Genomic DNA, 15,299 nt, shown 5'->3' on the forward strand with positions numbered 1-15,299 from the left:
GGTGTGTAAAATGTAGTTTAGTTCATGCACTTTTATTTCAGTGACTGCTGGTTTTTCAATGTGATGTTGAACTCTTTGTCCACAGCCTCGGCTCCTGTGTCCATTTCTGGGGCCAGGAGTCTGTTCTTTGACAACTTTGGAGCAATTCCTTCCATACCTTGCTGGATTCCTCTCGGCTAATTGTCAAAAAGAAATATGACCCAGAGTGGAAAATAACATGGAAATAAACGTGATTGGAGATGGCTTTGCCCCAAAAGAGGTTAACAAGTAGGAGGAAGAGTAGTTCTCTCTCCTGTTCAATATAATGATTGCTGAACCGCCCAGGCACCATCTTCCCTTCTGTTCCCCATATCTGCCAGTTCCCCATAGCCCTCACTTGATGATGATACTTTATTGTCACATGTACCCATGTACCTAGGGAACAGTGAAATTCTTTGTTTTTACATACAATCCAATAAAATAATACTATAGATAATTACAACCATAACTATGTACAAAAGTGCAACGATCGTACTGTAGTAGACTTCACTGAGACATAGAAACATAGACAATAGGTGCAGGAGCAGGCCATTCGGCCCTTCGAGCCAGCACCGCCATTCAACATGATCATGGCTGATCATCCACACTCAGTACCCCGTTCCTGCTTTCTCCCCATATCCCTTGATTCCGTCATCTCAGTCCTAAATGGCCGACCCCTTATTCTTAAATGGTGACATTACGGAGAGAGTGCCATGTTTCTGGCGCCGTCTTATCTTCGCCTTAAAGAGTGCAGTCTGATCTTGGCCTCGATGGCCCAGTGTCCTGGTGGCACCGATCCTCTCCTCCATCTGCCGCCATCTTGACAATATCCTCTCCTCCATCCGCCGCCATCTTGACAATATCCAGCGTCTGCCACCATCGCCAACTCCATCCCCCCTGTTCCCAGTTCCCGGTCTTTGGGGGCGAGCAGGAGACGAGCCTTGGACAACTCCAGGTGGGATCCCAGTTCCACAGCGGTCCCGCCAGGCCATGGCTCACCAGGGCTTCTGCACGCCACGCCGGGACCTTCCCTGATTGTTCAAAAACATTACCTGGTTCCTCTTTAAAAAGCACCACCACAAACAATCAATCCTCTGGGGAAGAGAATTCCAGAAATCCATTATCCTCAGCAAGAAGAGGGCCTAGGAACCTCAGTGTTAAATAAATGTCCCCTGATATTTGAACCATGTGCCTATGTTTAATCTTCTCTCACTCGTGGAATCAATTCATGATCCCGACAACTCTTCCCTTTTATCTCCCCTCTCACTCCAATCTGATTGAATTGCAAATTCACTCATTATGTGCAGATCCTTCTTCCATTTTCCTTACTTGGCTCCTGAATCCAATGAGCATTTCCAATATAAAATCATCAGCTGGGTGTACAATGTGGCAGTCTGCATAAACCATATCAGAACATTGACCAATCAACCTCTCACGGTATAATGTAGCAGTCTGCATAAAACACATCAGAACATTGACCAATCAACCTCTCACGGTATAATGTGGCAGTCTGCATAAAACACATCAGAACATTGACCAATCAACCTTTCACGATATTTTCACTAACATAATTCCCGAAAGATTCAATTGATTTCATTGGGTCATACAGATGGAAACAGACACTTCAGCCCAACTCATCCACATTGGTCAAGATGTTCTCCAAACCCATTTGCCTGCATTTGACCCATATCCCTCAATCTTTGCTGGTCTAGTACCTGTCTGAATATCTTTTAAATGTTCTGTAGCTCATTCCATACATGTGTGAACAAGTTGCACCTCATGTTCCTGTTAAATCTTCACCCTCTCACCTTAAACCTATGCCCTTGGGCAAAAGATTGTGTGCATTCACCTTACCTATGCCCCTCGTGATCGTATACAACTCTATAAGATCACCCCTCAGTCTCGTATGTTTCAAGGAATAAAGTCCCAACTTTCCCAGCCACTCCCTCAAACTCAGTCTGTGAAGACCTTGTGTTTTTTTTCATATATATATATTTTTTTCATATTTCAGATACAGCGCGGAAACAGGCCTTTTCGGCCCACCAAGTCCGCGCCGCCCAGCGATCCCCGCACACTAACACTATCCTGCACACACTAGGGACAATTTTTACATTTACCCAGTCAATTAACCTACATACCTGTACGTCTTTGAAGTGTGGGAGGAAACCGAAGATCTCGGAGAAAACCCACGCAGGTCACGGGGAGAACGTACAAACTCCTTACAGTACAGCACCCGTAGTCAGGATCGAACCTGAGTCTCCGGCGCTGCATTCGCTGTAAAGCAGCAACTCTACCGCTGCGCCACCGTGCCGCACGACCTTGTGTTTTATTTTGTCTTTGTTCCAAGCTCCTGATGTTTCACAAGCTCAAGCATTGAACTCCTTTCCCACAACATCAGGTAGTTCATTGAATTATGCCAAAATGAGGAATAGTTGATCTCGGGGCGGACATGTTTGCATTGGGTGACTATGTACCTTGTACAACTTACTTTGTCAGAAGATTGTCCATCCTTGAAAAATGGATAACTTTGTTGATGAAGGATTGTCTGCGGTCACTGTCTGGTGGAAATGATTGCCATGTCACTGGCATTACCCCTTACTGATGTTAATGCACTCCCCACAGTCAAGTACTGTGACTAATAGGGAACTCAGATTGCTGTAAAGCACTGTCATGGAAACTACACCAGGTTACAGAGGTAATGAGAAGCCACAGGCACATTCCTCCCCCCACTGTGAACCACAGTTAAGCCAGAATTGTAGACCTGGCTATCAGTTATACATTTTAAAATGGACTAAATTTGTATATTTAAATTTACTTCCATACAGCATTCGGAATATAATTGATGGAAAGCTGATTGTGTAGCTGTTGACTAGAATGCAGAGAATTGCTTCATTATAAAGACCACTAGCAGAGAGAATCACATATCAATGTCAGTTCTGGTTATCACACATTCTTCCACCTCTTGTTTGTACTCACGGTATTGATCCGATGATATAATTGCCTCGTGATTCAGCAATGTCTCGTGCTGTTGAGAATTATTTTTAAATCCTGTCAAAAGTAAGTGACCTTTACATCACACAACTGCATGATGGACTGCTGACAACTCTCTTCGCCCAATCTCCGATACACTTTACCCTCTTGTTATGTTTTCAGCAAAGGAACTACAAGATACATTGAAAAGATTAAAAACCCTACCTATATTTACGAAGGGTTCTTGTATCGAATGATAATATAATGTGGAATATCCTGTCAAGGGCCATCAGTGGGGTATCAGTGATTTCCTGTGATTTCTTGTTCTTTTTCCTCAGATCCTAAAGTGGAAGCTGGCTTGCTGGAGTTCTTGCTTTTTGGTAGTTTGATATCCGCAGTGGACCCTGTGGCAGTGATCGCTGTCTTCGAGGAGGTTCATGTTAATGAAACACTGTTCATCATTGTTTTTGGAGAGTCGCTCCTTAATGATGCCATTACTGTTGTAAGTAAATGTTACCTTATATTTATATATTGCAATTTGCAATTTAGATAACTCCACTGTTCCATTGTTGGACACTTTGGGTAGCTTCTGGACTCACTTGCTTTCCGCGCCTCAATGTGTACCTAAAGATAGGCTGCCAATGTCCAAGCTGACTTTGCCAAACATATTACAACTGCATCTCACCAAGGGATATCTATAATGTAAATGTCCTCCTGTTGTATTCCCTAGATTCCCAGTTCAATGCCAGGACATGCTCATTCTAATCTTGCTTTCTGACCAAATGAATGCCATACCTGACCACCGTGTGAATACACTTTAGATGGGATGGGTTTGTCAGCCACCTCAGGGCTGCAGGCATCTTCTGCCGTGGGAGCACAGTTCACAGCCATGTTTCTGACTTGCACATTGTCCAGGTTCCAAGTGAAGCCCTGCCCTGGCCCGGGATGGTTCCCTCTTTCTCCTTCCCTTTACACATACCAAGACCCCACCTCTTGTCATCGCCCTACTTCAGTTTGTCTCTCCCATCTCGGGTTTGCTGCCCTCCTCCAACCCTTCAGCATTCCTCAATCGTTCCATGTTCCTGTTCTTTCCCAGGGGCACATTGTCTGAGGTAAGCCCATGGCTTCTCTCTGTACCCATTTCACATTATCCAAAAAACTTATTAAGACACTCATCAGACTCAACTGCCCCATTTTCCTTGCTCACATTGCCTCCTCCTTAGTATGCCTGCTGAATCTCCATCTTGTCCATGTCACCTCCTTCCCTTCTGTAGATTCTGCCCGGATCCTTGAACATACTCCCCACACAAACGTGCCGCAGTTGTGATGTCGCACATTCAAAGCTTTTCCTGCCACCTCCCACTTCTTCCAGGGCATCACATTTTGAGAGCTCCCCCTTGACCACCCAGTGAGAGCCCCCCCGTGACCAGTGAGAGCTCCCCCTTGACCACCCAGTGAGAGCCCCCCCGTGACCAGTGAGAGCTCCCCCTTGACCACCCAGTGAGAGTCCCCCCCGTGACCAGTGAGAGCTCCCCCTTGACCAGTGAGAGCTTCCCCTTGACCACCCTGTGAGAGCCCCCCCCCTTGACCACCCTGTGAGAGCCCCTCCTTGACCCCGTGACCCCCCTGTGAGGGCTCCCCCTTGACCTGTGAGGGCTCCCCCGTGACCCCCTTCCTCGCTCCACATTTCCTTTTGCCCATCCATAAAGCACAGCATGTTTCCGGGAGGTTCCGCTTACAGCTCTGGTTCATGGAACCACATCTCATCTTCACTAATTTATCTCACTCACCACATGTAAGCCCATCATCATACCTGTCCGTACAAATCCCATGTGGCTGTATTTATTCCACATCCCTACTATCCCCGGCTCTTTAAAGTACATGTCCAGATGACTCTCAAATGTTTTACAACATTGCACCATTATTGGCATCCAAGCCATTAAACTATAAGTCATGCAACAGAGGAGTCAGCACTGACCCCACAGCACAACATGACTCTCACACACGCCTTCCATTTGACCAAATAAAGCCCAACCAACCACCTACTCTGCTCTGACCACCTCACTAACATCGCCCTTCACTCCAACAGTAACATGCTGGCTCTGAACTCTTCTTATCTCGCTTTTAAAAGCCTCCTACATGTGCAAATGTCCTCTCACATTCAACTTTAGTCACCACAATGCAGAACTGTAACTTGAGGACCTGTCCTACCTATTTCCATGACGATATTGAAACAAATAAGATTGTGGCCACTAGTCCCAAAGTGGTCCCCCACCCACACACTGACCACGTGGCCAGCCTCATTGCCTTCTGCCCATCAGGTATGTAGATGTCCAATATCACACTGACCACGTGGCCAGCCTCATTGCCTTCTGTCCATCAGGTATGTAGATGTCCAATATCAATAGGTTCAGGAACAGCACCTCATATTTCGCTTGGGCAGCTTACACCCCAGCGGTATGAACATTGATTTCTTTAACTTTAGATAGCTTCTCTGCCCCTCTCTTCCCCTTCCCCTTCCCAGTTCTCCCACTGTCTTCCTGTCTCCAACTACATCCTTTCTTTGTCCCGCCCCCCCCCTGACATCAGTCTAAAGAAGGGTCTCGACCCGAAACGTCGCCCATTCCCTCTCTCCTGAGATGTTGCCTGACCCGCTGAGTTACTCCAGCTTTTTGGGATCTGTCCAATATCCAACATCAGTTTCAAGCTTTTTTGAAATTTGTAAAGAAACGATAAAGGCTCTTAAAATCAGTATTTAAAATCCTTTCGAAATTGATAATGAAAGGTTTAGATTTTTTTTTAGATTTAGAGATACAGTGCAGAAACAGGCCCTTCGGCCCATCGGGTCTGCGCCGCCCAGCGATCCCCGCACACTAACACTATCCTACACCCACTAGGGACAATTCTTTTACATTTACCCAGTCAATGAACCCACAAACCTGTACGTCTTTGGAGTGTGGGAGGAAACCGAAGATCTCGGAGAAAACCCACGCAGGTCACGGGGAGAACGTACAAACTCCGTACAGACGGCGCCCGTAGTCAGGATCGAATCCGGGTCTCCGGCGCTGCATTCGCTGTAAGGCAGCAACTCTACCGCTGCGCCACCGTGCCGCATTCATTAAATCCTTCGTTAAACCCTTCCAGTCCTACATTGTGGTAAGACTAAAAGCAGAAAAATCACTGCTGCAACATATTTCCCACAGGAGGTTAATTGGCTGGGTAGATGTAAAAAATTGTCCCTAGTGGGTGTAGGATAGTGTTAATGTACGGGGATCACTGGGCGGCACGGACTTGGAGGGCCGAAAAGGCCTGTTTCCGGCTGTATATATATGATATGATATGATATGAGAGAGATTTAAAAGAGGCCAATCGCCAAATGAGTTGCATCTCCCCAAACGGCAGGATGTTACATGGAGTTTTTAAACACCGAGACATTGAGATGGGTCAGTTTGCAAAATGCCCTCTACAGGTGAAAAGTCGGAATATAAAATAACTTGAAAAATTCCAGAGGGGAATTTCTATCCCCAACATATGTTTCCATGGCGTTTCATTTTTTCCTTAAGCCAGACTGTAATAGTAAGGAGTTACATGTACTAACACGTATATTGAATGGATAATGGAACACGTTTAATGGATGTTTCTTTTTTGTTTTGTGTTGGTTCGTGATTGTGTGTGTAATTGCTTATTTTTATTGCTCTTATTGTTGGACTGTGGGTAATGGAATCTCGTCCAAAAGACATTTTTGGATGACAATAAAGGCTATTCTATTCTGATTATATTGCTTAATTTAAAAACAGCTAAAGGCCATGATGGGTAGGCGCTACCTGAGTAGACAGAGAATATGAGTGTTGTAGAATTTCAATGGGTACAGATTCGGACAAATTTATTTGACTTAAATACAAGATACGCTCTGTATTATGTAGCTCATTAGATGCCTCGTTCAGAGCATTACACTGCTCATAATACTCCTCATGAAATCCAAAAAAGGAGAGAAGCTTTCCGCTTCATGTTTCTTTCACAAAGATTTAATATTTTTGTTGAAAGACTGGAGCGACTAGGCTTGTATACACTGGAATTTAGAAGGATGAGAGGAGATCTTATCGAAACGTATAAGATTATTAAGGGGTTGGACACGTTAGAGGCAGGAAACATGTTCCCAATGTTGGGGGAGTCCAGAACAAGGGGCCACAGTTTAAGAATAAGGGGTCGGCCATTTAGAACTGAGATGAGGAAAAACTTTTTCAGTCAGAGAGTTGTGAATCTGTGGAATTCTCTGCCTCAGAAGGCAGTGGAGGCCAATTCTCTGAATGCATTCAAGAGAGAGCTAGATAGAGCTCTTAAGGATAGCGGAGTCAGGGGGTATGGGGAGAAGGCAGGAACGGGGTACTGATTGAGAATGATCAGCCATGATCACATTGAATGGCGGTGCTGACTCGAAGGGCCGAATGGCCTCCTCCTGCACCTATTGTCTATTGTCTATTAAATTGTTATTGAATGCTATCTGGAACATGGAGATCAACAGATATATCGCAGGAGATAGACTATCGACTGATGTCTATTATAAACCTACTGACCCCCACAACTATCTCGACTCCACGTCTTCCCACCCTGCTTTCCCCAAAGACTCTCCCCTACTCCCAATCCCTCCGTCTATGCCGCATCTGCGCCCAAGATGAGGTGTTCCATACCAGGAGATCCAAGATGCCCTCGTTCTTTAGGGAGCGGGGGTTTCCCTCTCCCAACATAGATAAGGCCCTTAGACATGTCTCTTCGGTACCTCACACCTCCGCTCTTACACACCCTCCCCTAGTGGCAACAGGGTCAGAGTTCCCCTCGTCCTTACCATTCACCCAATCAGCCATCGCATACAACACATAATCCTCCGACATTTCCGCCACCTCCAACGGGATCCCACCACTAGCCACCTTCCCATCTCCACTCCTTTCTCCCTTCCACAGAGACCGTTCCCTCCGCAACTCCCTGGTTAACATCCCTTCCCACCCAAACCACCCCCTCCCCAGGTACCTTCCCCTGCAACCGCAGAAGATGCAACACCTGTTCCTATACCTCCTCCCTCCACTCTGTCCAGGGACCCCGACAGTCCTTGCAGGTGAGGCAGAGGTTCACGTGCACCTCCTCCAACCTCATCTACTGTATCCTTTGTCTAAGGTATGAACTCTTATACATTGGCGAGACAAAACATAAACTGGGTGATCATTTCGCTGCACCCCTTCGCTTAGTCTGCCTGGACTACCTGATCTCCCAGTTGCTAAACACTTTAATTCTCCTTCCCATTCCCAAGTTGACCTTTCTGTCCTAGGCCCACTCCATTGTCAGAGTGAGGCCGAACGCAAACTGGAGGAACAGCATCTCATATTTCGCTTGCGTGTGAAGAAGGGTCTCGACACTTCCTTTTCTCAAGAGATGCTGTCTGACCTGCTGTGTTACTCCAGCTTTTCGTGTCTATCTTTGGTTTAAACCAGCATCTGCAGTTCCATCCTACACTACTCAACAGATAATATGTTATCTTATCGTGCTTGAGGAGGGTGAATGGAAATGACCACAATGGGGTTTCTTCACACTTGGTGGGGATCTCCATTGGGAAGGTGTCAACATTATATACACTATTAATTTTATTTCTTCATTATGAATAGAACTGAGGAATTTGATATTTATTCAACCATTTTATTTTTCCAGGTGCTCTATAAAATGTTCAATTCTTTTGCGACTATTGGCATAGAAAACGTCCAGGCTTTGGACTACATCAAGGGTTTAGGTAAGAAAATATAGCCAACACATGTGTGCTTACGTACAAAATAGTCAATGGTCTCTGTTGAAGATATTGTTTCAAATCTACAGTTACTCACACTTGCCATTTTTGAGGATGAGACAAATGCAATCAGAAGGAAATTACTTCCCTGTAAGTTAGTAGGAAACGGCGGTGAAGGAGAGACGGTGTGGGGGGAAGGGGGTACGAATCAAAAGGGCGGTCATTATTCAACTTCTCCATATGCTTCTGACAGCCAAATCCCAAATCTGAGACCAGGCTGGAATGTGGAATTGAGCTCTGTGATGGAACTAAAGATAACAAAATGGAAGAGAGTACTTACTATAAAGCACTTTATCCCATCAAATTGGAAATTGGATGTGATGACGTTCATATTAACTAGTCGAACATTCAAAATCTGTTTGTCAAAACCAAAAATCTCTCTGACAGTACGTTATAACTACGATTTCTAGTACAAATACAAACTGCCAATAATGACTCGTTGTCAAAGCGTGGGCTTTAACATTGCAAACATGTCTCCAAATGTATCCTGAGCTTGACACAATGGCCTGGGTATCAACATGAAGTCCCATTGCACACTCTTGTATGCTAGCTTTAAAGATCATCCAAAAAGATACACCCTGTGACCATGTCAATCGTTGTTTATATTATACATGATAATAATGTCTTGGGTTACGATGAAATTAAGCATTTTTCTCACTGGGCAAATAATGTTCAGGTTGATGATGAATTTGCAGTTGACAATACTGAGGGGACATTCTGAGATGGAGTCTTCTTGTCGGTCTCTAAGTTCCTGTTTGTTTTTTAGGTTCAATCTTTGTGGTGAGCTTGGGTGGAACTGCTGTAGGAATTGTCTTTGCCTTTCTGCTGGCCCTCATCAGCCGCTTTACTAAGCACGTCCGCATTATCGAGCCGCTCTTTGTGTTCCTGATTGTGTTCCTGGCCCATCTCACGGCCGAAATGATTTCGCTCTCCTCCATCTTGGCGTAAGTTGACTTAGCGCCCACTTATTCACCATTAAACATGCCCACACAGACTGAACGTTGGCGAGTTAGTGACCATTAAACATGCCCACACACACTGAACCCAGAGGAGTTAGTGACCATTAAACATGCCCACACACACTAAACCCAGAGGAGTTAGTGACCATTAAACATGCCTGTACACACTGAACCCAGAGGAGTTAGTGACCATTAAACATGCCTGTACACACTGAACCCAGAGGAGTTAGTGAAGGGGACTTTGTGAGCATCAGAGTAGAGTAATACTGAATGAGAAAGCATGGAGTCCATGCACTACGAGCTTCTGGGTCATTTGTTGCCCTTTTCACTGGAGATTCATCTCAGTTGTCTGTGGGCACAAGGTGATAACAACCCTTACAGGCTTGGGTTTACACCTCTTTCTAACTCCCACACACAGTAACAATATAGGTGACAAAGAAAATGTACATTGAAAAGCTACTGATTTTTGTTGTGATAAATGTCTTTATTAAGCTGTGGTGAACAGGAATCAGTGCACCTTCTGTATTCTCTTTCGTATCTATCGTTAGTTTTCTTATACTTTTCAAAGAAATCATGTGAGATCATCCATTATGGAGCAAAGATCGACAACAATTTTCTAGCCAATTTTAAAAGCTAGAGGGGCAGGAGAGGAGAAGAAGGATTTGTGTGTCACGGTGGATACATTGGTTAAGTATCAGGCACAAACAAGAGTCATAGAGATTGGTGGATTGTTGATCTTCATATCAAGGGGTATAGACACCACAACGGAGGAAATCATATTTCAGATGTAGGATCAGAAGTTGTAGTGTACCTTTACATGGCTATTGCACTGCATGGTAACAACCACCTTGATTTTGGGCTTGCTGCTACAAATGTCAATGGAGCAAAGGCTTTGGGTTGAATCTTGCTATTGAATCTTTCTTTGACAAACTCCTCAAGCTGATAGTGGATGGGGTGGGGGTGGTAGTCCAGCAGTCACAGACCCATTTGGGCCTGAGCTTGGTTGGGATGTTTATGGCCATTTGAAGGCAGGGCTAGTGCTCAGAGTGTTAGGGAGGGGTAGTCTTCATCCACGTGCATGATTGGAACGTGGGAGGTGGGAAGTGCCAATGTAGCAAGATTACTTCTATCATTGGAGGAGAATCAGGAAGTGGGAGAATGGGGTTGGAAGTTGGTTTCCATTAGCAGGTTCAAGGGTGGGAGCTATTCCAAAGTGAGATTGTTGGCACGAGATTAGTGGAAAGTTAGTCCCAAATATATAAGGTAACCAATACAACGTACCTGCCAGTAACAGATAAAAGAATTGTTATCCCTGGCTGATCAACAACATTTTCTCCTGAGAACATTGTGGATTAATTTGTCTTGAACATTTCTAGTGGTATTTTCCATGGGGAACAATGTCATTTGATGTACAATTGATGTGAAAAATCTAAGACATGCAAAGCAAGTCATGCAGAAAAGAGCTTAGTTAGATTTCCATAGTGATGGGAAGTGATCTGGAAGTGACTGTCATTAGACTACTCTCCAAGATACATTCACTTTTGCAAGGTAAAATAAACATTGCTGCTCAACTGAATTTCTAGGCAGCAGAGATTTGGACCTCGTCTGTAATGCTGTGTCCAGTTCCAGGTGTGTTGAGAATCGTTGGACACATCAATTATTCTTGTCTCCATGGTTCACCAAAACAATCAGTCTGAAGAAGGGTCTCAGCCCAAAACGTCCCCTATTCATGTTCGCCAAGAGTTTATTTTAGTTTAGTGATACAGCGTGGAAACAGGCCCTTCGGCCCACCGAGTCCACGCTAACCAGCAATCCTCACACGTTAACACAAACTTACACATGCTAGGGACAATTTTACATTTATACCAAGCCAATTAACCTACAACCGTGTATGTCTTTGGAGTGTGGGAGGAAAACAAAGATCTCAAAGAAAACCCAAGCAGGTCACGGGGAGAACGTGCAAACTCCGTACAGACAGCACCCGTAGTTGGGACTGAACCTGGATCTCTGGCGCAGTAAGGCAGCAACTCTACCGCTGCACCACCGTGCCACACGAGGAGTTGCTACCTGACTTGCTGAGTTACTCCACCAATTTGATGCTGGGTGTGGTTGGTTGAATTCGGAGGATGGTTTAAGCACAGAGATAAGGATAATTGATGTATTCAAGACTGAGATGAGTGGAGTTTGGTTAAGTAAGGTTATTGAAGAACCAGGACTGAAGTGAGCAATGGGAATTAAGATGCAGACCAAATGTAATATGATTGCTTCAGGATCTAATCCTACATTCATTCATATTTAGCAGTCACTGCTAGAAACACTCAGCAGATCAGAGAGCATCCCTGGTGAGAGGAATAAAACCAATATTTCAGCTGATGACCTTTCATTTGATGGACTGGTGAAGAGAGATGTTAATCTGTTTATCTCGTCTTGTAAGCTGGCTGACATTTGAATGCTTCTGACCTTCTATTTAAATTTCAGATTTCCAGCATTTGCATTTTTTGTATAAGTAAAAGAACTATTTTGAATTGGGAAAATAAATTGAAAGATGAATACCTGGCAGTATTAGGAGACTCAACAAAAACTGCCTACAGACCAAATACTTGTCTGTACTGCCAGATCAACCAGGATTTAACACATGATGGGACAAGATTGTACCTGTACATTTAGGGAGTGTCCTAATGCACTACATCCAATATTGGTGCAAAAAAAAACAAATGCAGGAGGGTTTGCAGATAAAAGCCATGGGAATTATCTTTCCCATGAAATAACTGACGTGAGGAAAAATTACAAATCCCTGGACTTTTTGAAACTTTCAACAAAGCATGCGAGAGGAGATTATCTAGATTGCATGTAATATTAGGTGGATAGGGAATGTTAATCTGTTCTGTATCAATGAAAACTGTATCTATGCTACAAGGGGTTGAAATATAAATAGTGAGAAAGTTAATGCAGGAAACGCTTGTTCACTTCGAAAGAGTGATAAGTGTTGCAATCATGATTAGGGCACTGTATTGCAGGTAAAACTGGACGATTAAAAAGAAAATCACTTTTCTAACGGGAGGATTTAATGGAAGAATGAGTTGGATGAGACCATTTGTCTTACCCTTCTGTACTTATCTATGACATCGGTGGATTTGAAAGTTAGTTAAAATAATGTTATTGCTTGAATTTGAATTGAATGAGATTGAACTGATCTCCAACATTATTCCAAAATGAAAATTAATTTTAAAAAAAAATCAGATTGTCGAAGATCAATATCTAAGCATTTGTTAATGTCCATATTTAGAGTCACGTTCTGCGGTCTGTGTTGCAAAAAGTACGTGGAAGCTAACATTTCGCAGAAGTCACGCACGACTGTCAAATATACAATGAAGACACTAGCCAGCAGCTCGGAAACTATCATCTTCATGCTGCTGGGAATCTCTGCTGTGGACACATCGAAATGGACCTGGGACACCAGCTTAGTCCTCTTCACACTCCTCTTCACCTTTGTCTTCAGGGCAATAGGCAAGTACTCTTGAATGAATGAATGAATGAATGAATGAATGAATAGGTTTATTGGCCAAGTATGTGCACATACAAGGAATGTGCCTTGGTGCTCCGCTCACAAGTAACAACACGAACATACAGTAAACAATTAAGAATAAAGCATAAAACATTAAAACATTAAGAATAAAACATTATGGTTTAAACATGTGAGGGAAATAAACCAGAGCAAAAAGAGACAACAGCCTTTTGGTTATTGAGTAGAGCTACTACACACGGAAAAAATCTTGTTTCCTAAATACAGTTAGGGCACGAAATACAGCAGATGTGATGGGCCAGAAAACATCCCAAATATAGCAGTGAAGACCTGCTCTCCAGAATGACCTGTGCCTCTGGTCAAACTACTCGAGTTCTATCACGACTGTTACAACATTAGCATCTACCCGACGGTGTAAAAAACATTGCCATTATTCGCAAAAGCAGGGCATGTCTAATGAAGCTTAAATATTACAGCAATTTAAATCTTCGAAATAAAGAAGATTGCTAATACGGGCACAATAAGTAGAAGCATTTATGATCTTGGAATTATGAATTTTATAACCCGTAATTGGATGATTCATATTAGATTTTTTAATTTAAAAAATGTTTATTGTGGCCAATGTTGTCATCCACAGGGGTAATCCTGCAGAGCTGGGTAGTAAACCATTTCCGACTTGTCCCTTTGGACAGAATTGACCAGCTTGTGATGACATACGGTGGCCTACGAGGTGCAGTGGCGTTTGCCCTGGTCATACTTCTCAATGGCCAGGTTGTCAAGGCAAAGGACTACTTCGTTGCAACGACAATCACTGTTATATTTTTCACAGTGGTAATTCAGGTATGTGTGTGTGTTGTTGCATGCTTTATGTTGGTGGAGAACACAATATTCCTCAAGAACCGCCCTTCAGTTTCTTGCAACATTTTAATGTTTGCATTGGCATGCAGTGTTTTATTGGAATTTACACCCCCCTTTTGCCCTCATTTTGTTTTTATTCATTTGTAAAATTAATTGGCCAATAGCATGTTGGCACTTTAACTTCTGAGCTAAATGCAATTGGAAGTCGTGGCTGCCCTTCGAGGTCGAGGATGATGGTCAACGTTCTGTTGTGTTTATGAACTCTCAGGTGGCTTATGAGTCCAGTCCTGGCTTTGAAGGTTCTTCAGCATTCAGGGCAGGTAGTTTCAGGTGTCAGATCAGGCTTTGGTTGTTGCTGCCTCTCTTTCCGTTTACTTCTCCTCTCCTCTAATTCTGTGCCTCTGCTGGCCTCGAGTGTCGCTGGTCCTGTTTGGATGATGGTTGGACAGTTTCTGTCCTTGGCGTTGGCTTCCCGGTTGTCGATGACCATTTCACATTTCTTCACGCTGGCTTTTAAGGCGTCTTTGAATCTCTTCTTTTGACCGCCTCTTTTACATTTGCCTTCTTTAAAAAAAATTGAAAGTATAAGTAAAGCCAATCTGATCATCAATGAATTTGACATTTCGTTATATTTTAACTGATGTTGGAAATGTAATGATCAAAATCCTATTCATTAGGTCTTTATTCTTCACACAAGCCTTCCCCATCCTTCTTCATCTATTATCATCAATGGAGGCAAAAGCCAGCAACCGAGCAGCACAGTGCATGCTGACATTGCAGAGACTAGCAGTGACCGAGCCAGCAGTGCATGTTGTCATTGCAGAGACCAGCAGTGACTGAGCCAGCAGTGCATGCTGACATTGCAGAGACTAGCAGCAACCGAGCAGCACAGTGCATGCTGACATTGCAGAGACTAGCAGTGACCGAGCCAGCAGTGCATGCTGACATTGCAGAGACTAGCAGCACTTTTCCATGTATTGGCACTGTGGATCGTACGGTCTCTCATCATCTCCTGTTGGATGTGATGGAAGTGCCTCTGAGTTTGTTTCCGCTGAGATGGACCTCTAGTTTGGGGGGGTCTTGTAGTTTCTTTAGTTGATTGTGGGAAGAGACACTTCACAACAAATGGGCATTTGATTTC

At 43.9% G+C, this 15,299-nt stretch overlaps 1 protein-coding gene across 3 annotated transcripts in view; it reads left to right on the forward strand.

Annotated features, from left to right (window-relative positions):
* slc9a5 (solute carrier family 9 member A5) overlaps positions 1 to 15,299 on the forward strand; it is a 148,332-nt gene that overhangs the window by 80,779 nt on the left and 52,254 nt on the right. For all 3 annotated transcript variants that reach the window (XM_078400314.1, XM_078400316.1, XM_078400317.1), the window contains exons 3-7: positions 3,327 to 3,490; positions 8,686 to 8,764; positions 9,585 to 9,762; positions 13,064 to 13,284; positions 13,938 to 14,140. In XM_078400314.1, the coding sequence (XP_078256440.1) occupies positions 3,327 to 3,490; positions 8,686 to 8,764; positions 9,585 to 9,762; positions 13,064 to 13,284; positions 13,938 to 14,140 (845 nt within the window). The remainder of the gene's footprint in view (positions 1 to 3,326; positions 3,491 to 8,685; positions 8,765 to 9,584; positions 9,763 to 13,063; positions 13,285 to 13,937; positions 14,141 to 15,299) is intronic.

This window comes from Rhinoraja longicauda, chromosome 6, assembly GCF_053455715.1.
Source record: "Rhinoraja longicauda isolate Sanriku21f chromosome 6, sRhiLon1.1, whole genome shotgun sequence".
NCBI lineage: Eukaryota > Metazoa > Chordata > Chondrichthyes > Rajiformes > Arhynchobatidae > Rhinoraja > Rhinoraja longicauda.